Source organism: Rhinolophus ferrumequinum, chromosome 4, assembly GCF_004115265.2.
Source record: "Rhinolophus ferrumequinum isolate MPI-CBG mRhiFer1 chromosome 4, mRhiFer1_v1.p, whole genome shotgun sequence".
NCBI lineage: Eukaryota > Metazoa > Chordata > Mammalia > Chiroptera > Rhinolophidae > Rhinolophus > Rhinolophus ferrumequinum.
The window spans coordinates 72,339,165-72,361,333 of record NC_046287.1 but is presented as its reverse complement, the minus strand read 5'-3'; the positions used below and the strand labels follow the sequence as shown (position 1 = coordinate 72,361,333).

Sequence of the window (22,169 nt, the reverse complement as noted above, 5' to 3'; positions counted from 1 at the left end):
ACTATGCCTGAGAACTTTTCCTGATATGCCAGTAGTTCCCCTGAACTACAAGTGCATGCTTACCTTCCCCTCCCATGCTTGGTGTTAAGGTGCTATTTACCAGGTCTCCTTGATGCTTCATTCGAGACTCTCTGCTATAGAGATCTGAGAGTTATCACCAATTCAATGGCTGTCTTCTGCTAGAACTTCACGAAACCAACTGAGCTAGTCCTAACCTGTTGTTAAAAACAAGAATGAGTCTAATTTCACTCTATGCCTGGGGTGAGCTCTGGGAACTGTAATGGTCTCTGAGCTATGGCCAGCTCCAGCAATATTTTAGATCACCTTCAGTTTTCTGCTTAGCTTTTCAATTTCTCTAGAGGTGAACCCTAATACCTTTGCAGCTATTTGCCAAGGAGATGAATCTTTGCTCCATATCAAATTGTCTTTGTGATTCTTCCACTCAGACTCTTAGGACGGCGACCTGCCAGAAAAATTCTGCTGCCGTGCCCTCTCTACTGAGTAAAATATTGCTCCAAATCAATCCTAATTAATCACATCTCTTGTAATAACATATCTTAGACTGTGACAACACACCTTCCCTGAAAGTCAACACTGTACCTTGGATGCGTCCTAGTTATTTCCTTTATCCCTATTAGATCACTTTTTCTCCTTTCCCCCATTCACATTGGGTTGCACTTACCTGTTTATATACTGGTCTCTGCCATTTAACCAGGGGTCTCTGCTCCTCCTTGAGAGGGGCAATATTTCTTACTTCTTGCTTTCTTACAATATTCTTACTTTTAAGAACTTAACCAGTGATTGACACAGTGACTGGCATATCTAAGAGGATTGGTAAAAGTCTACTGCATGAATAAATGAATGCTTATGGATGAAAAGATAACTGGCAACTGAGCCAAAGGGATACTAAGTCTGGGTGAGGGGGCAGCTAAGGGGAAGAGAGCAGAGAGGCTTCTGATTATAAGCTGGTAATTTAGACTGAGATAATCAAAGATAATCTACAACTTTAGAGAGAAAGATACCACATTATAACTTATGTGTCTCTCTTTTAAAAGTTGCTGCAACATATCATCTTCAAGACTAATGTTGGTGATTTTTTAAGTTTAGCTGTTATAATAAGGCTTATGGGTTTTATTTTTCAGTTTAACTGTTATTTTAATGGAGTAAAAATTCTGGTAAAATTAATTTCTTCTTAAGCAGGGATGTAGGCAAAAATAACGTGTGGCTTAAGTCTTGAAATTTGGAGCACTCAGTTTTCAGGAACTCCTCCCAAGTGACTACAACATAAAAAAACTGGGTATTTTCGTATTTATATTTTAAGAGTTCTACGTACTTCAAATTTTAAGTAATTATAATGTTACTAGCTCCGTATTACTTCAGTTGGCTACTTTCAATTCTACAGTACCATTTTTTTTTACAATAAAGAGTAATTTTTGCTTCTATAATATCTTTCCAAAAAAGATTAATGAAATTCACTAATTCTTCTAACCTTTGACTATAGGAATAACAAGAACAAATGGACAGTATACCTGGTGAGAAGTCTATCAGTATATGAATTAGGGAAGGTCTGAAAATGAAGAATACAACTTTTCAAATGAAGACTGGGAGTTAATATACAAGAAGGTCCTCGGTTATTATTGGAGAAAAAGACAAACAGAAATATGATCTGAAAGAGGCCCCCAATTTGGTAGATTACCCTTTTGTCTACATGGAAGACTGCAGGAAGAGGCAGTAGTGGAGGGGACAAGAAGCCAGAACAGGAAAGGCATAAGAGATGTACCATAGGATTTATTTGACACAATCCTAAACCAAGTACAAGACACAGACTCTAGATTTCAGCCAGGAATAGAGGTGATACACAGAGGTTCAAACGGCAGGCCAACTGGCTGAAGACCATTATTCAAAGTAGAGATGAGCAGACCAAGTCAAAAGAGCCTCGGTTCATGAAGAAGGAATTAGTCCATTGGCATAAGTCACTGGGATGTAAGATAGGCATCCATAAGACTGGGGCTAAATCACAGGGATCAGTTACATTAACAATGTCAAAAGTGGCCAATTCACCATTAATCTGAAGCTCCTTATATTCTCCTGTTGGTCTTAGTGTCTATGGTGAGGTTGAACCTACAGGTGGGTGGTTAGCTGAACTCTCAGTCCAGGAGAATATAGGAGATTAGTACAGCTGGCAAAGTTAATTCACCCTCATCAAAAAACAATCATTTCCTTCTGTCATTAGATGAATGGATAAAGAAGATGGATGTGTGTGTGTGTGTGTGTGTGTGTGTGTGTGTGTGTAGATACAGATACAGATATAGATACAGATATAGATATAATTACCCTCTAGGTCCATCCATGTTGTCACAAATGGCAGGATTTCATTCTTTTTTATTGCTGAGTAATATTCCATTGTGTACATTATGCTAAGTGAAATAAGTCAGACAGAAAGACAAATACTGCATGATTTCAAACAAAATGAAGAAACAAAACAAAAACAGACTCACAGAGAACAAACTGGTGATTGCCAAAGGGAAAGAGAATGGGGATATGGGTGAAAAAGATGAAGGGGAATACAGTCAATAATATTGTAATAACTTTGCATGGTGACAAATGGTTACTAGAATTAGTTTGGTGATCACATCATAAGGTACGTAATAATTTCGAATCACTAGGCTATACATCTGAAATATAATATTGTATGGTGACTATACTTTAATAGAAAATCTAAAAAGAAACAAAAACATTTTTCCCTTCATTATAATCAAGGCCTTTACCAATTAACCCTTTCTCTACTATATTAGATAGGATAGGCTAAATTCCTCAAATGTAATGGCTCAAACATAACAGAAATGTGTTCATTTCTCTCTCATAAGAGTCCAGAGAGGACATGCTAGGCCTGGAGTTAGGGATGGGATTAGGGAGCTCTTTTCAACACAGTCATTCAGACCGCAGGTGATGATGAGAGCTGTTATCCACCAAGGGGGCAGCATGGAGGAAGTTCACGTGAGAAGCTTTTATAGGTCAGGCCTAGAAGGAGTATATATCACTTCTGCTCACATTCAATTGACGAGAAGTGAGTCACATGTCCATACTTAAGTGCAAGGGATGATGCAAAATGAAGAACTGGACATCTGCAGTCCTGTTATTGGGGAAGAGAACTGTTATGGGGGAAGAGAAGAGATGACGGTCAACAGTTTGCAGTATCTGTCACATTAACTTCTGGTGACATCATCAAGGACTCAGGGAATATAAAGGACTAGCAGAAAAACATTAGAATCATATATAGCACGTTTAACAAAGACATGGAGAGACTCACTTCCAAAACAAACCACATCTGTAGTCTCATGGGAGGTTAGACTTCTAAATCACCTTCATCAATTTTTAGGAAATACTAAACTACTGTGATTTACTTAGAGTGACAGTTCCACACATTTTATCCGCTGCATATTGTATTTCGCTTTCCATTCGCTTGAAATTTAATGTTGTTTGCACTTGCACTCTCCCAGCTTTGTTTTCCCAAATTTGGCAAAATACTTCTGTAACTCTGACCTTTACACAAAACACTGCAGTGAGATTAAGAAAACACTGGGTCTGGTCCTCTATCCTTGAATATTGAGAGATGTAGAGTGTAAACAGATGTTTTGTGCTCCACTTCACAGACCTACCCATGGTATACCCGTGAGAGGTTGAACAGTAATTACTATCCAATAGCTTAATTTACAAAAACTGAACTGAACCATGTATAGGTAAAAAGATGATGGTCTTCAAATTTTTGATCTGTGATTATAAAACTGAGTTATTCCTAAACTAAATTTGGTGACAGATTGTTATACTCAAAATATCCAGAAAAAATAACTAAAAACTCTAAAATTTAAGTAACAGAAACAAATAATATATAAAATTACTCCCAAATTCATATATATATATATATATAAAGTTAAGTTTTAAATTCTAACAACTTCATTTCTTTCATTTATATAGTGAAATTCATTCTGAAAATAAAGCATCATTAAACATCACAATAATGAAACTACAGATCGTGTGATTTTGACAAATAGTACCTTATTAAATCTAAAACAATTATGATTTCATGGCTTCATGTGGGCATATTCTAACTAGATATGTTAAAATTTTTCACAGAATGGGAAAATATAGACATCCTAAGTTTAAGGAAAAGTATCACCGCAGTATAATATTTTTAGACGTGGCAAATTTTTTTGAGAAAATGGAATTCTTCATATCAAAAATGATCTTGCAAAACTACTGTTGAAAGAAAACTACCCAAGCCTGGGTCTCAGAGGTTGGCACATAAATTATCTTAATTGTAAGTGCATGGCCACACACCAGGAAAATTAAATCGTTGAAATCTAGCGGTAGAAGAAAATTTAAATTTGCCTTTTTCACTCCTCATTTCACTCCTTCTAGGAAATTATGTTTTACACTTTCTAGGAAATTATGGGAATTATTTTCACGTTTGCTAAAAAATGTTTAGGGAATCTTCTTTCTAGCCATTTGTATTAGCCAGAAAGCTCCATCTTTTCTGTTTTACTGAGAAATTGAGAGCTACATTCTAGTTTTTAAATTTCAGTTTCCCTACTTATGAAAATGGAGAATTTCATGGAAACAAAAATTTCAAACACACACCTGTAAAATTATATACTTTATTCATAAAAATAAGTAATGATAATTTTCAGGTAACTGTGAACCCTGTAAGTCATGATGACATGAGTAAGATGCGTGTCTTAAGACGCGGTAGAAATGACAAAATTTACATTTTTTTAAATTACCTCATCTTTACAAAAGAAATAAAAATATGTGTCAATGCAATTATATTCTCTGGAATTTCCAAACTCAGACCTTTGTAACTAGTACTTAGATGTTACTTCTTAAGGTAGTGAAACTAGGGCCTTCAGGCAACAGAGTACATCATTATCCTTCCTAAGAATAACAGAAAGCAAAGGTTCACTGCCAAGGCACAGTCTCACGTTACTTCAGGTCAGCAATTTGAAAATTTACTCTGTGGTAAGGTCTGGTTTTCCCAGGGAGGCAAGATTAAATGCCAGATAAAGGATTCACTACTTGACAATTAGAGAAACTGATGCCTACAAGCTGATAATATCCTAAAGAGGTAACTTGAAACAAATATATCAATTATCTAAACACTGTATAATGCATTACCTTTTAGCAGCTGAGAAACAGAGACATGAGAATAAAGAATGGAAGAAAGAAAAATAAAAACCATTTGTATTAGCCAAAATTACTTAGATTACTCATCCTTATTAGTTTCGTTTTTTTAAAAAATGTTTTATATTAAAACAAATACTAATTTTTTAAAATAAAGAATGATTAGAAAATTTACTTGACTACATGTAGGAAATTGCGAATTTCGTATTATACTCTTCCTGATATTGGCAACTGTGCCAACATTTTATAAAACATTAAAGAGCACATATCTTTTAAATGTGAGTTTTAATTTTATATTTTTCTGGGCAAGAATCTAACGAGATGTATATGAGATTTTATTCACATCTATTTTTATTCTAGCTAAAAACATGTTCGTGGAAGTATTACACTTGGCTTTCTCAAATGGCTTCAGGCTTACTTAAAAGCTTCTAAGAAGATAAAAGGGGTAACATTTTCTTTGCTTGTTGGGTGGTCGAAAGGTTAAACATCAAATTCCCAGTGTGGGAAAATCCCAAAGTACTCTAGGTGAAATGTTTTGATGCTTAGTAAATGTATCCATGTGGAAATACACACAGCTGCAGACCAGCCAATAGTATTTCCCTGCCTGAGATGAAATAGTAAAAGAAAGTTGTAAATAGGAAAAAAAAAAAAAAAAAAGTAACTGACCATTTATGATTTTAAAGTCTCCAGTTGTGTTGTTATAGTAGCTTACATTGTAGGGTTCTTCACACCATTTCTCTTCTGCTCTTTACAAGGCTACTGGAAAGAGCTCCCGATGCTTCCTGTCTCTGATTTCCTCTACTTCAGCAGGTTCTCCCCTCTACCACTCCACTAACTCTAAAACTGCTTGTCAAGGTCATAGATGACCTTGTTTCTAAATCCTAAGGTCAATTCTCAGTTTTCATCTTACAGCATCTGACACAGTTGATAACTCTCTTTTCCTTGAAAATTTTTTTCTTGGATTCCAAGACCACACTGTCCTGATTTTCCTACTCCTCTGGCAGTTCCTTCTTCATACATGTGCTGGTACTTCTCATCTATGAAGTGCCCTATGCCGAGGAATTCCTCTCTTTTTTTAATCTATAATTACTTCTTCGATGATCTAATCTATGCTTTACATATTATAAATTTACTACCAAATCCAAAATGGAGGTCATTTGCTTGAGACAGTGCAGGTACAGTGGAACACAACATTTTGGAATAGCTTATGTGAGGATGAGAAATGGAGGTATCAGGGACATCTAAAAGGATTGTTGAACATGTCTCCTTGAGCACATGTTTCAGTTTCTCAAGTGTGTATACACCTAGATAGAATTTCTGAGTTAAGAGGCATACGAAACTTCAATTTAACACATAATGTCAACCTATTTTCCAGAAGTTTATACCTCTACCATCAGAGTATAAGAATGTTTGTTGTTCCACATCATTGCCAACAGTATTGTCAGTATTTTTAATTTTATCAATCTAACAGGTAAGAAATGGTGCTTTATTCTGGTTATAATAGCATTTACCTGGTTTATTCTGGTTATAATAGTATTTCCCTACAATTAGTAATGCGGAACATCTTTTCATGTCTTTATTGGTTTTTTGAATATATTTATCTTGAATTTCCTATTCAGACCCTTTGTCCACTTTTCTATTATGTTGTCCTTTTTCTTACTGATTTGTGGATCATTGCTATATTATATTCTTGATGTTAAGTCCTTGCAAATGTTATGTAATGTAAGTATCTTCCTACATTCCAAGACTCCTTTGTATTTTATTAGATATTTTTGTTTTAATGAAGTGAAATGTAGCAGTATTTTCCATTCTAAATTGTGCTTTTTGTCTTGTTTTGAAAATCCTCATTCCTTAATTATAATTTACCTAGGTACAGAAATCTATGTTGGCAGTTATTTTCTCTCAGCACTTTGAAGATATTAATATATTCCATTGTCTTCTTGTTTCTATCCATTGCCACAGATTAGCCTTCAGTCAGGCCAACAGCTATCCCTTTGTGGAAATCTGCCCTGTCTATCTTTGATTTTATAGTTTCACTATAATCTGACTAAATATATATTTATTTTTATTTATCTTGCTCAGGACTGTTTGTATTTCCCAAATTTGAGGATTAATGTCTTTGCTACTTTCTGAGAACTGTTCAGCCATTATTGTCTCTTAGAATACTGCCTCTCTCATTCTCTCAACTCTCCTAGTCTGTAACCCCAATAGATGAATTTTCAACCTTCTCAGTCTATTTTCCATGTTTCGTAAACTCTCAATATTTGCCATTTCTTTAAAAGTGTATTACATTCTCTGTAGTTTCCTCAAAATTATCTTTCAGATTACTGACTCTTCAGTTATATTTTATATGTCTTATTTTACTATACGACTGGGTATAACATAATATAATAATATAATATAATATAATATAATATAATATAATATAATATAAAATCGGGTCTTATGTTCGTTTTTGCTCCAAAAGACACATTAGAGCTGATTGTCCGTCTGGCTAGGTCTTATTTTCGGGGAAACAGGATAGATCTTATCTGTGGCCAGTGTTCAGGGCTTTTCCTCCAAAGAACTTTTGCATTTTGTTCTGCCAGCTACATCAGCTATTTTTCTCTGCTTGGGTAGTATTAATACAAGTTCTAACTTTGAATCCATATTAGGTTGTATGGGACCATGTTTATACATTTTCAGGAGAGTCCTTTTTCCTACTTAGAGCCCGGACAGACATCTTCAGGATTCCTTGTCATCAACTTGTACTGGGGGGAATGAGTTTTTTCTAATCCATCCTTTTGCTAAGCGCTCTAGCTTTAGGAAGGTTTTGTCTCCTGTACCCATATAGGCATTAATTCAAGTCCTTCGAATTCCATGAATAATGACCCATAACTCCCCCAAGCAAAGCACAGCTCCTACTGTTCTATTATTAGTTCCCACTTTATTTCTGCCCTTGGCAGTTTTCCTTAATTTATTACAAGTACAGCATGGTATTTAAAAGGATGTTTAAAATATTTTAATGACAGATTATGTAGTACACTGTATTGCTAAAATCAGAAATCTAAACCATTTATTTTATTAAATAGGCATTCCATAATTTCTAAGCATTTTCGTTTCATTTAAAAGCTATTTTCCAACACAATACACTTCAAAACTAACAAAGACTGATAACCTATTACTTGTTCTCTAATTTTTTTCCTAGAAAGAGAACTCTGATTTTCAGCAAGGCATAATACTACACAGAATAAAAGTTACATTTCTCAGGCTTTGTTGCAGTTAGATTAAGTCAATTAAGTTCTGGCCAGTGAAATGTAAATTAAAGTGTTTTTTATGAGACTTCCTGGAAGGCCAATTAAAAGGTACTGACTCAGCTATACAGGGCACAGGTAAGTAAAGGCAAAGGCATTATCTTGACTCATTTCTCCTGACCCCAAGCCAACTGCTCTTTATTACACCCTGCTTCACTTATTTCAACCTGTTATTTCTATAATCACTTTAATCTCTGAACCTAAAGCTGTTAGTCAAACAGAGGTTAGAACCTAGAGGTTAGTCAAAAGTAGATATGGAAAAACGTCTCTTCATGTCCTCTGCCATTTTTAATTTGTTTTTTTGGAGTTGAGTTTTTTATAAATTTTGGATATTAACCCCTTATCGGATATATCATTGGCAAATGTCTTCTCCCATTAGGTAGGATCCCTTTTTGTTTTATTGATGGTTTCCTTTGTTGTGTAAAAACTTTTTAGTTTGATGTAATCTCACGTTTATTTTTTCTCTTACTTCCCTTGCCCGAGGAGATGTATCAGTAAAAATCTTATTCTGGGTAATGTCTGTAAATTTTCTTCCTATATTTTCTTCCAGGAGTTTTATGGTTTCAGATCTTACATTTAAGGTCTTTAATCCATTTTGAATTTATTCTTGTGTATGGTGTAAGAAAGTGGCCCAGCTTAATTTTTTCGCATGTTTCAGGTCTCCCAGCACCATTTATTGAATAGACTGTATTTACTCCCCCGTAAATTCTTTCTTCCATTGTCGTAGACTAAATGGCCATATAGGCATGGATTTATTTCTGGGCTCTCTACTCTGTTCCATTGATCTATGTGTCTGTTTTTATGTCAGTACCATGCTGTTTTGATTACTGTAGCCTTGTAGTATAATTTGATGTCAGATATCATACCTCCCACTTTGTTCTTATATCTAAGGTCTTTTATGGTTCCAGATAAATTTTAGGATTATATGTTCTATTTCCGTGAAAAATGTCCTTGGTAGTTTGATAGGAATTGCGTTGAATCTGTATATTGCCTTAGGCGGTATGGACATTTTAATGATATTAATTCTTCCTATCCATGAACATGGTATGTGTTTCCATCTATTTGTAGCTTCTTTAATTTCTCTCTTCAGTGTCTTAAAATTTTCTGAGTACAGATCTTTTACTTCTTTGGTTAAATTTCTTCCTAGATATTTTATAGTCTGGAGAAAGACAAATACCATATGATCTCACTCATATGTGGAATCTAAAGAAAAGAATAAATGAATGACCTAATCAGAAACAATCTTAGAGACATAGAGGAAAAATTGAGGGTTGCTAGATGGGGAGTGGGGATAAGGGTATTACAACGGTATTACAAAGCACAATCCATAGCCACAAGATTGCCACGGGGATATGAAAGTCAATTTGGGGAATGTAATCAATAATGTTGTAAAGATTTTTGTACGGTATCCGATGGACACTTGTCTCATTAGGGAGACCACCTCAGGGATGATGTAGATGCCTGACCACTGCACTGTACACCTGAAGATGAACAATAATGAATATCAACTATAATTTTATATATATATATATATTCATATATAAATATATATAGTTACAAGAAGTATAAATATATATATAAACTATGTATATACATAGCTTACATATATATGTATATATATAGTTACAAGAAATGGAGTACAGAATCAGGAATAGAGACAATGGAAATATAATGGCTGTATGCGATGTCAGAGGGGTAGTAGATGGGGGGAGGGGTGTTATCACTGTGTGAGGGATATAAATGATAAATGTTTAACTATTACATTGTTTTGTGCACCTGAAACTAATAAAAACATTTTAAAAAGAAAGAAAAGAAATATCTTTACTTTCTCTTAAAAAAAAAAAAGTAGATATGGACAAGGAGATCACTGTAGAGGGAGGACATAAGGGAAAAGAAAGGGAAGGGGATCTATATTTTCCCAAGCATAAGCTAAACAACGACAAGAAGATCAAAACTGCTTTTGAACTAGAACGTAGTGCTGTAAGTGAATCAGTACGTATACCACCAGTGTCTTCACCAATTTTTCTAGGTGAGGTACCTCTGAGCCCTCTGCCCTCCAAAGGAATTAAACTCCCTAGGGGGCCACTCTGCAGATACTTGTATTATACAGTACATTTAAGAATGCCACTTTCTCTGTAGATTCTAAGAGAACACTTCCTAAATAAAACATATCACCAAAATATGACAGAAACGTGTTTCCAGAACTTCTCTATCAGCCTGTAATCAAACAATACACCTCTACTGCTGAGTAACTTCTCTTACATAACTGATATTCAGATAATCCCTTTCTCGTTCACTTCTACATATCCATCCAACTTTCATCATTCTACGGAAGACTAATGTTCAACCCAATTTATGACTTTAGCCATGTTCCAAATTCTGTTGGGTAAGGGTGTGGATAGAAGACCTAAGACACAAAGTGCTACTCTCCTATAATTTGCCAACAAATGGCAGGAACCTTGAGAAGTCCTTCTGCTTGCCTACAGTTTTATAAAAATTAAAACATACCTATAATAATAATTCAGGATAAGTTCTAGAGTTTAATTATTTGGTGATATATATGCATAATATTTTTGATAAATACAAGCATTTAGTTCAAAATAGCACCCAGTATTTGTACTTTTGACTAATAAAATTTAGAATATTAAATAAAAGTATGAAGTGTAGATTTTAACCTTACTTCTTACATAAGATGTCTTGACTTTGACTAAATCATGTGTCATAAAAGACTTGAATCAAAACATTTACTCGACTTTTATGATGATCATCAGCTACTCACCAGGGCTGACAGATCAGAGAACACGGCAGACATGTGTGATAGCATGTCTGCACAGTGCTGGGCCAAAAGGTTGCTAAGACTGTATTGCTTACTATGAGGACATAAAATCTTGCTGTGACCCATTTACATGGACAGGAAGCAGTCTGGAGGAAGCCATGTGACAACAAAGATCGAATGGTGAAAGGAGGGAAAGTTTAAATCACATTGATCTCCTTTTCACCACAAACCCTAGTCCAAAAATTGCCTATTATTGTCCTTAGGATTCCATCATTGAGCTTGATGGTAGTAATATCTCAAAACCTTTGGTTAATCTCCTGGGGACAATGATTGAATGTACTTGTATGTACATGGAGAATTATAAATCATACCCCATCTTTAGATTAGTAAGAATAAATTTAAAGTGGTTGGAAGAAGTTTAGACAATCCTATTTAAATAGAACTAATTTAATGGGTTGGAGCTAGCTTAAGCTGGACTTAACCTATGAGAACCTTTCTGACATGATATGAATGAAGCCTTTTAGAAAAAGTTCTCTTTGATTGTTGCAAGCAGTTTGAATAAGCCATTATAAACCTTCCAGGGAGAGAGGTAATCTAAATAGCTCACCTAGACAATACGTACAATATCAATTGGATTGATATCATCTTTATGAGAAAGCAGGAAAAAAAATAGAATTATTTGAAATCCTTTTATATACACTTCCTGTATTCTAAATTCTGGACCTTGAGTTGAGTATTAAAATGGTTAAAAGGCAATTTACTGAATGGAGGAAAAAAGCAGAAAACATGGATTGTACTTTTCCAATTTGCAAAAGAAAAAATTCTTTAATGAGTAAACACTCACTATGCTAGTCAATTAAATGATACAGGACTTGAAGTTCCACATTTTACTTAGGTTATATAATCTATCAATACATCAGAGACTAAAAGAGTAAGGGTTACATTACAGAAAGAGGAAGGTGAAGAAAGCAATTTATTTATAAAATCCTGTTTAGTACACAATCGAGTAGGCATTTTCTTTAATGCTAGATAAATAATGCCATAAATAGAAGTTGTTTATTTTTTTAAATACATTCTTTCCCAACACAAGAGTATTTACACTACACAAAATAAAGTTACTCAAGTTCTCAGTGTTTGGCACAACAATAACAGAAGATAAGTGAGAACTAATATTCTCCAGTTTAAATTTGCCTATCAAGTTTAAACAAAAGAATAAAATAAGTTTGGTGTATTTTCTATGTAAGTTAAACATTATATCATGGTTAAAAAAGTACTAATTAGCTCTTATTATTAAGATTTCTACATCTCAAAAATACGGATAACATAAACAAGAAACAATAGCAAAAGTTGTATCCATGTAAAAATATTCATTGAAAAACTTCTACATTTTATAAGCAAGTTAAAAAATTGATTTTATCATTTAAAAACTCATATTTAATCTTGCAAATACAAAACAGGAACAAATTAAAAGACTTTGTGGCTTTCTAGTTTTTTTAAAATGGCTATTTAAATTCTCCACTCTCCCCCAAATCTCTATGCTACTCCACAAATGTCTATTTTCTTGCTCTCAGAAGATGATATCACCTTCTATTTCACAGAGAAAATAAAAGCCATCAGGGAAGAACTCCTCCAGCTACTCGCCAATAAACACGTATACTGTCTGTTTCCTTCCATCCCTCCCTCCTATTACACTAAAATTGGCATCATTCCTATTAGCTAAGATTAAACTCTTTTCTTGTGCTTCAACTTTCATCTCCCATCTCCACCTGGGTCTTTGGCAAATCAGTTATCCTCTCTTTCCTTTAGGTTTAGTGTTTCTCTTCATTCTTTCATCATTTAAACATATTTAAGGGTTTTTCATCTTCAAAACAAAACAAAAAAAACCAGTTCTATGTCCTTTAAGCTACTGCCTTCTCTCCTCTCCTTCACAGCCAAAACCATGAAAGGTTGTCACTTACCTCATTTTGTCTGCCTCACCTTTTCTTTACCTTTACTCTCAACATATCCAAATACGTACGAGAGTATAATCTGATTTTCACTTCCGAGATCTCACCAAGATCACCATGACCTCCTTATTGCTAAATCCAATGAACACTTTCTATTTCTCATCTTAGTTGATTTCCTTTGGTAGTTAGTGTTCACTGTAACTCACTACTTTGTGTTTGAAGTACTAATTTTTGTTGGCTTCCATGACTTTCCTGGCTTTCTTTTATCTCTTTGGACCTTACTTCTAAGCTTTTTAGAGTTCCATTTCTCTGTCAGTCTTTTTAAATCACTGATGCTGGCCAGGGCTCTCTTCTTGTTCTACATATTCTGAACAATGTCATTCACTCTTACGACTTTTAGCACTTGATGATTCCCAAAACTATTTCTATAGTACAGATTTCTCTCCTGAGCTTCTGACCTATGAATCCACTTGGAAATTTCCCTTCAGCTGCCCAAAAGACACCTTGATCCACTGTGCAAATTAAAAACTCATCATCAATACCCACTACCTCCAACCTTTTCTTTCTCCTGAGGACCCAGTCAGTCTCAGTGAACTGCTGCACAATCCACCTAGTTACCCAAGATGAAAATCTGAATATCATCCTAGACAATTCCATCTCCCTCATCCCGAAATCTAATCAATACAAACCTGTTGATCATAGCTCCTTAATCTTTCTCCATTTCTCACTTCTTCATTGCCATTTACCTGGAAAAGCCAAAACTATCTCTTGTCCAAAGAAATATTACAGTTAAAAACTGTTTGACATGTCCCTTTATTAATTAAAAGAATATGAGAATCTAACATTCTCATCTAAGAAACAACATTATCTCCCCTGATCTCTTACTTTTCAGCATTGCATCCTTCCACTTCCCATCCAATCAAAACGATATTCCTAAAATGCAAATTTGATGGTACAGCATCCTCATGCCTACAAATCTGTCAATGCCTATTATTCTTAAAATAAAGTTCAAATTCCTTAATAGGCCTTAGAATGTCCTATACTCATACATGCCTTCTGATTACTTTCTGAAGGCAGATCTCTCTAGCCTCAAATTTTCTGCTATACATCCATACTGACCTCCTTTCAGTTCTGGGAACACACTGTGTTTGTTCTCCTATACGAGGTGTGATCAAACAATATGGTGAATGTTTAAATAAAAAAACATTTATTACAGTAAAAAACACACTGCCATTAAGCCTCCTCAAAATATTCCCCCTCGCTTCAAACACACTTATACCATCATTCTTGCCACTTTCTGAAGCAGTTCTGGAAGTCCTCTTTTGGGTCTTTAGTTGTGCTGTCGTGGCTGCCTGGATGTCCTGAATCGATTCAAAATGTTTACCTTTTGTGGTCATTTTGACTTTGGGGAAAAAGAAGTCGCATGGTGCCAGATCTGGTGAATAAGGTGGATGAGGACACAATGCAATATTTTTATTTGACAGAAATTGTCCTATCAGAAGCGATGTGTGACAGGGAGCCTTTCCGTGGTGATCACAAAATAAGGCAAATGCTGCTGCCAAGCACCATCCAACAGAAAGGCAGGGATCTTCAATATAGGAAGCGGTGCATCAAACCTTAGTAACTGTGATAACTTCAACTTGTTCGGTGCAGTCAGTCAGGTGTGAGCTACGGTTGAGAGGTGTGTTTTAAAGTGTGCTGTAAATCATCCTCCATCATGACAATGCCCCGAGTCACACATCGCTTCTGGTATACAGAAACTTCTGTCAAATAAAAACATTACTGTGTGTCCTCATTCACCTTATTAATCAGATCTGGCACCGTGCGACTTCTGGGTCTTCCCCAAAGTCAAAATGATTCAAGAAATTGAGGCAGCCACAAAAGCACAACTAAAGACACTCAATGAAAGAAGACTCCCAGAACTGCTTCAGAAAGTGGCAAGAATGATGGGATAAGTGTATTCAAAGAAAGAGGTAGTATTTTGAGGGGGATTAATGACAATGTGTCTTTTACTGTAATAAACTTTTTTTATTTTAAACATTCACCATATATTTTAATCACGTCTCAGTATGTTTTATCCTCTACCTAGAATACATTTTTTCACCCCTTTAACTACTTCTACCTAATAATTTCTACTCATCCTTCAATTCTCAGCTTAGATGTGGCTTCCTTCAGCAAGTCACATTTAAGGTCCAAAGTCTGGATTCTATATTCTTCCTGCACGATTCCATGGTATACTCTATTTTTCCCATCATATCACTTTACCATATTACATTATAATTATTCTGTATCCTCATTAGATTGTAAACTACAAAAGAACATGGATTTTATTTCACCCACCACTACATCCCTAGTACCTGCTATACTTCAATAAATATTCCTTGAATAAAGTATTTGAATGAATAAATGGATCAATGAGTGGACAAATACATTTACTGTTTCCAAATGGGATACGGTATGGAAATCTTGATTTTATGGCTATTAAATTGAAAGAAACTACTTAACACATAAGTCTTAAAACATATTAATCCTTTAGAAAGTCTCATGTACTCTAACATATATGATTTTCCCTAATTCTTTCCAGGACCAGAAAATACAATATTCTTCAGAATATTAAGGACCACTAAAATAATGTATATTATTTAATAATAAAGTGGAGGGGGAAGGGGTTAAAGGAACCATTTGTTGACAAAACTGCTATCTTGACAGCAACTAAGCAACTTTTGAAAACTGATATGGGAACTGGGTGGTCAACAGTTCAGATGTGTAATTTTACATGTGTAACCATCTCAAAATAAGAAAAACATCAAAGCATTTAATACTAAAAGACTAAGAACTCCGAAGAGAATAAATTTGTTATCTTCTCATATGCTTAGAGGGACAAAAACAAAAATGCATGCACTATGCATCTCCTATATCATAAAATTGTTATTAGTTACTAAATTCACATTTACTACTACTGCTATGACGAGTGTCCTATCATTAGTCTTCACAGATAACACAATGAGGTAATACTTCCCTTATTCTGCCTTGTGTTAAGGTGTTTAGATGATCTCCTAATCTCTAAAATCAAATGCAAATTTGCATGGATGACTTTGTAAAAGCAAGAATTCTAAAGAACTGTATACATAAAAATATTATAATTTATTTCTGGATTTAGAATTCAATCATTTAGTCATTAAATAAAAATTTATTAAAATCTTATGTGATACAAGGCTTATGTGCTATAAGGGGGATGAATGAAACTTTCCTCAAAGAAGCTTCAAAAATTTAGGGTTAATGTAATTGTTTTAATAATCCTAAATGTCTTCTTTAATCTTTAGGTAGAAAATGGTATTCATTTCTCAAAAATTATTAAAGATATATTATATATTCAATCAATAAGAGAGTGGCAACATTTCACATTATTAATATTCATAAACAGTCCAACCCAAAATTATATAAATAGAATTATATGCAAGAATCAATTAGCAAGTCACATTAAACCTATATACTATTTCCTGAATTCCAATTCAAAATATAATTCAGTGTTTTTATTTATTTTTTTAATGTGGAGATTATATAGACCAAGAAAAAAGAAACCTGTTATACATTTTAATGAAACTGATTACTATGCATTATTGGGCAACTTCTAAGACTTGGAAGAGAATTACAGATAAAATTTTTTTTATATTTAAATTCAAGGTCATGACAGTTTCATTTCATAATTCCCTATGTGAATATGAATAAAAGGATATCCATAAAATGCTGTAACTATCTTTCACTGCAACCCAGACAAGAGATGCATGCAATTCTGTAACTCCTGGTTTTTGTATAACCAGAGAGGAATTTCCAAATTCACCCAAATTTTATTCTGTGATTTACTAAGGAAAAAAATCTGCACTCAAATTATTGTATGTGAACCAACAAGATGGTCGGGCCACTAGAAGGGATGCAGGTAGAACCTGGTGGATTTGCCACAGAGAGATTCAGAAAACCATTAGGGATCATCTAGTTTAGTCTTCCTATTCAACGTTATTCTACACAGAATTAACCTACCTTCAGTTTCACATCTATGTGACTTCCATCACTCCATAAAAAATTAGGACTTCTCTATATTTACACATCTGGAAAATTCTTCAATATATTGGAAAGAATAAGCATAACCTCATGTCTCAAGATGTGCTGCCCTAAAAAGAGGCTGGAAAAGATACGAGGTGAAAGAAACTTAAAAATGTATGCTTACTGGCAATTAATATAGAAATATACAAATGAGATACAAATATTGTTCTCTTTTCACTTAAAACTAACTTGCTTAAAGCTTAAGATGAACAAATCATAAAATAGGTCATGTGTTCTGTATAATAAGTAAAATATTGGATTACAGTGTGTTGAGCAATCTAGTATGTTTTTTTATCTAGACCTGAAACAAAAAGGCAGTTACAGAACAAAAATTTTTTCCACTAATAAAAATAATGCTGTAAGGCTAAAACTGTAACGTTCTGAACAGAATCTTGTCAACATCTCTTTATAATATTAATAAAGTTCAAGGCCATGTTTACTGAAAAATTTTGGCAAACCAAACTTACACAATTAAAATAAATACAGTGTCACGTGATTCAGTTTCCCAAAGCCTGGAATTTTGACCTTGACTGAAGTCTTCCCCATTCTAATGCTATAAATAACTACTTTAGCCGAACAAAATATTAAACTATTAATTCTCACAGAATGTGGTTTTGTCTTTTCAACATGTATACCCCATTCAAATATTTAGTATGGGCTTACTCATTCAACAAATATGTATTGCACATCTACCAAGGTTAGGTCCCATATCAGGCAGTAATGATATAAAAGTGATCAAGACCAACATTGGAAGGGCTAAGACAAGGAGAAGGCCTTCCAAAGGAAGTTAGAGGCAATGTCTTTACACAAAAATCTTCAAGGCTATGGTAATAGAACAGTATGTGTGTAGGTGATTGCTGTTCACTGCCATCAGTTAAATAATTCTCATAACATATACAGGTAATTTATACGCTAGGCTATGTTCAATAGAATATGCTTTTTAATTAAAAGAGGCTTTATAAATTAAAGGCTCTTAGCTATAGTTTAAAACATCAAAAGTGATCATTTCTACCATTTCAGGAAAATGAAATAAGCATAGTAAATGAAATGTCAACACAGGTTTAAAATATTTCTGAAAAATGGCAGATTGACCTTATGAGTTTCTTTCAATCTCTTCCTCCCAAAACCACATTAAAATCACAATAAAGGAATTCTTTTAAAGGTGTAAACATAAAGGAACCAAGAAAGAGAAAAGGAGAGAAGACAAAACACTCAACAGAATTCATCAAATATTTAGAAACTTGAAAAAATGAAGGAGTGATAATTGACCCAGTGGAGCAGAGGCAAAACCTGGGTGCTGCGGAGGAGGAGACCAAATGGAAGTAAGCTAATTTCTTGTATAGATCCCAGAAAGGTTAAGGCCTTGGAACACAAGGAGCTGTGGAGGCAGAGCAAGTGGTGGGGCTCTAAACAGAGGATTACATGACAATATGTAAGTACACCATTGGATACTCCCCCAACAGACATGTTCTCACACAGATGTGCACGTTCACCTACAGTCAGAAGATCACTGCTCCTCCCACCTCTCCTATTCTTTGGAGAAGCTCAATGACACCAGAAAAAAAGATTTATAAGATACTGAAATCTGAATGTCACGTTAATAAAAAACCCAAATAACCAAACGAAAAGCTATGCTCACGTACAAAGAGCTTCTGGGTGGCTCTCAAAGATACATAGGCAACAACCACAGATATGTGGGGAAAACCTCCAAAATCAAAGTGGGAGCTTAGAAAATCAAACATAATAAAAAAGAACATGGGAAAAAAACAACACAATTTATGGAGCAGAAGACCGAAAACAAAACTATGATTAATATCCTGATAGTAAAAAGAGAAATTTAGCAGCCATAAAACAAAATAGAATGCTATAACACATGAACATCAGAGAACAGAGAATAGTCCTTTGAATTAAAAAATTAGAATAGCTGAGATAAAATGTTGAATCTAAGAAAGATTAGAATTAGAATTAGATCAGGATCTGTCAGACTAACAGGTTTCAGAAAAAGAAAACAAAATGGAGAAAATAGTTAAAGAAATACTACAAGAAAAGTACACAGACCTTTCAGACATGAATTTTCATATTGAAAGGGTCCTCAAGTTCCTAGCACAATAAATGAAAAAAATGCCCACAGCAATGTTCGTTATTGTGAAATTTTCAGACACCAGGTATTAAGACAAGATTACAAAAATTTTCGTAGGGAAGGAGGGAAGGTCAAATACAAAAGGAATAATGACCAGAATGTACAACTGGAGACTTGGGAAGGGTAAGTCACAGGACTTTAATGTTATCAGACTTCTAAAACAATGTACAGGTATTTTTATAAGTAATAAGCAATAATAATGTAAGTGAATAATGGGTACATAATTAAATAAATAAAACAAATAATAAAACAGGTTGATTGAATGCAGATTACATGCTAGAGACACCATTCTTTTTTAATATCTCATTTAACTCTCATAACTCTATGAGGAAGACACAACCACATTTTACAAATGAAGAAACAGGCAGTGAGAGGTTAAGCAATCATAGAACTAGAAAGTGGTGGAGCCAGAGACCCAGCTTTCTGAGCGTGGTCTTTTAAAAACTGCATGATACTGTCTCTCAACTTTAAAAGTAAAATTAATTTCAGAAAAGAAGAAAATACTATTTGAATGTTTCCTACATTCCCAATCTGATCCCAGATCAACTATGGTTGATTAAAAGTTCTGTCAATCGGCACAATTTTAATGTATGTTAGTGTGTGTCTGTCAGGGGGTGAAGGTTTAGGGTATTTGCGAGTATTTTAAGTATTTGTTGTATAAAAGTACTGTATACTATGTATTTGTGGTTTGATGCCAAAAGGTCCTTAAATTCCCTGACCTAAATGCATCAACAACATCCACTACAAGAAATGATGCACCTACATCAGATCACCACTGTGTATTTGAGCAAAGAATAAAGAGTATATAAATTTCATTATTTAAAAACAGAATTAACTGCCTCTTTTTTCCCTAAATTATTGTCATCTAAGCCCTTCACATTCTCCTTGTCTTGCAAGGAAAATTTCCCTAGATGATTTTCCTAGTTATTTACATGACCACTTAGTAAATATACTGATGTAACACAAACATGGTTCCCCTGTACTCTCTCTTGCCTTACACTCATCTTTACCCTCATAGTAAGTACAGAATGATACTTGAACATTTTCATTTAAAATTCCTCTGTAGGAGTTAGCCTCATTCAGTTTTGCTGTCCTGTCGATCTCACTTATTGTCCCTACTTCAAAGGTTCTAGCTTTGGGGGTGATGGGGTGGGTGGGATATCTTATTCTGAATAACAGTTTTTGTTTCTTTTCCAATCTTATGACATCTTCTTTCTGATCTATGATCAGAAAGGACGCTACACAGTTTTGGAATTTTCGTGTCGCGGGACTGATAAAACTTCCACGCAGTAATGCAGTGGCTTTTGACACCTCAGACCACTGCACTGCACTGCACCTGCTGATCACTTGCTGTTGCCCTGCTCAGCCTGGTAGTCCCTTTCTCTAACATATGCAACCCTCCATTTTCTGCCTGTCATGCCCCCGAGTCGGTTATTTGTTTTGTTCTGGTTTCGGGTTTTCGTTGATAAGTGGCAGCTGCAGCAACGTTTAAGGTTATCCTGCATCAATGACAGCATAATCTATGTCTTCCCGACATCTGGGTGACCAGACCCTGGGCTGCCTGGCCTAGAAGGTCTCCGTCTTGGACACAGGAGGTTCCGGAACATCCGCGATCGCAGCGCTCACACTGCGACAATCTCCGATGTCACTATATCCCACAGTCTCAGGCGCACCCTGCACGGACATTACACCGTCCCTCCCCGAACTCAGGTAGAACACCTGGCGGCCCTACCCTCGGGCGTCACCTGCGGGCCGGCCCGGCGCGCGCACGCGCTCGCGCACATACCGTCTCCTTGGCAGCAGCGACCGGGATGGGAAGCAGCCCCCGGCCGCGGGGCGGATCCTCCGGCTCTACGTCCGCACTCTCGGAGAGGCGCCCGAGGGTGGGCACCTGCGTGGAGTCGGCCCTGGGGTCCCCATATAGCTGGTAGCACACTAGGCCCACCAGACCCCCGCCGGCAGCCGCTGCGATGCTCAGCTCCCCCCAGCGCCGCCGCCGCCTCCAAGCCGCCTCAGCCACAGCCCCGTCCTCCTCCTCCCGGCAGGAGAAGGGCCGGCCAGGAGGGCCCGGGGCTGTACACACAGGCCGCCCCCACGGCCCAGGGACGCGATGGTGATGGGAGGGTGGAGGCGGGAGCCGAGGCGGCGGCCACAGGAGCCTCCGCAGCGCAGCCATAGCGGGAGCCGCCTGCATCAGAGCTACCAGGGGGCGGGCGAGGAGGTTGGGGGTGGGGGCAGGCGAAACCTCGCGAGAGGTCGGTGCGCGGAGGTTCGCTACCGTGCGAGAGCGACCCCTAGAAACGCGCGGCCTGGGGTACCCTCCGAGCCGCTCGTCAGCTGCGGTGGCCAGGGGTCCCGAGTCGGGGAGAGCCTGGAGGCGGCGGCTGCAGCTTCTCGGCCGCGCACTGCCAGCCCAACCCCGCAGTCATAAAGAACCGCTCCTGCCCCTGGCGGCACCTGCCTGCGCAAGCACCCGGCGCCGCGGGCTACACACAGCCAGGTCCGCGGAGTGCGGAGGACCCCGCCGGCGCTCCTCCGCCGACTGGGCCCTTCGCCTCTGCTTTACCGGGTGGGTCTTGGATCATTGGTAGCGCCCCTCGAAGAAAGTCACCTACCCTAACGGTATCTTGACCGTCTGACACAAGATCAATTACATCTTCAGGTGTACAACAAAAATAAAGGATAACAATTTGGCTCAAGTCGTAAAGATGGCAAATTAAGTTGAAGGATGTTTT

At 36.3% G+C, this 22,169-nt stretch overlaps 1 protein-coding gene across 1 annotated transcript in view; it reads right to left on the bottom strand.

Annotated features, from left to right (window-relative positions):
- MICU3 (mitochondrial calcium uptake family member 3) overlaps positions 1-21,843 on the bottom strand; it is a 79,439-nt gene extending 57,596 nt beyond the window's left edge. The window contains exon 1 of the mRNA XM_033104675.1: positions 21,221-21,843. Within this exon, the coding sequence (XP_032960566.1) occupies positions 21,221-21,628 (408 nt within the window). The 5' untranslated portion in view covers positions 21,629-21,843. The remainder of the gene's footprint in view (positions 1-21,220) is intronic.
- Between the last annotated feature and the right edge of the window lie 326 nt (positions 21,844-22,169).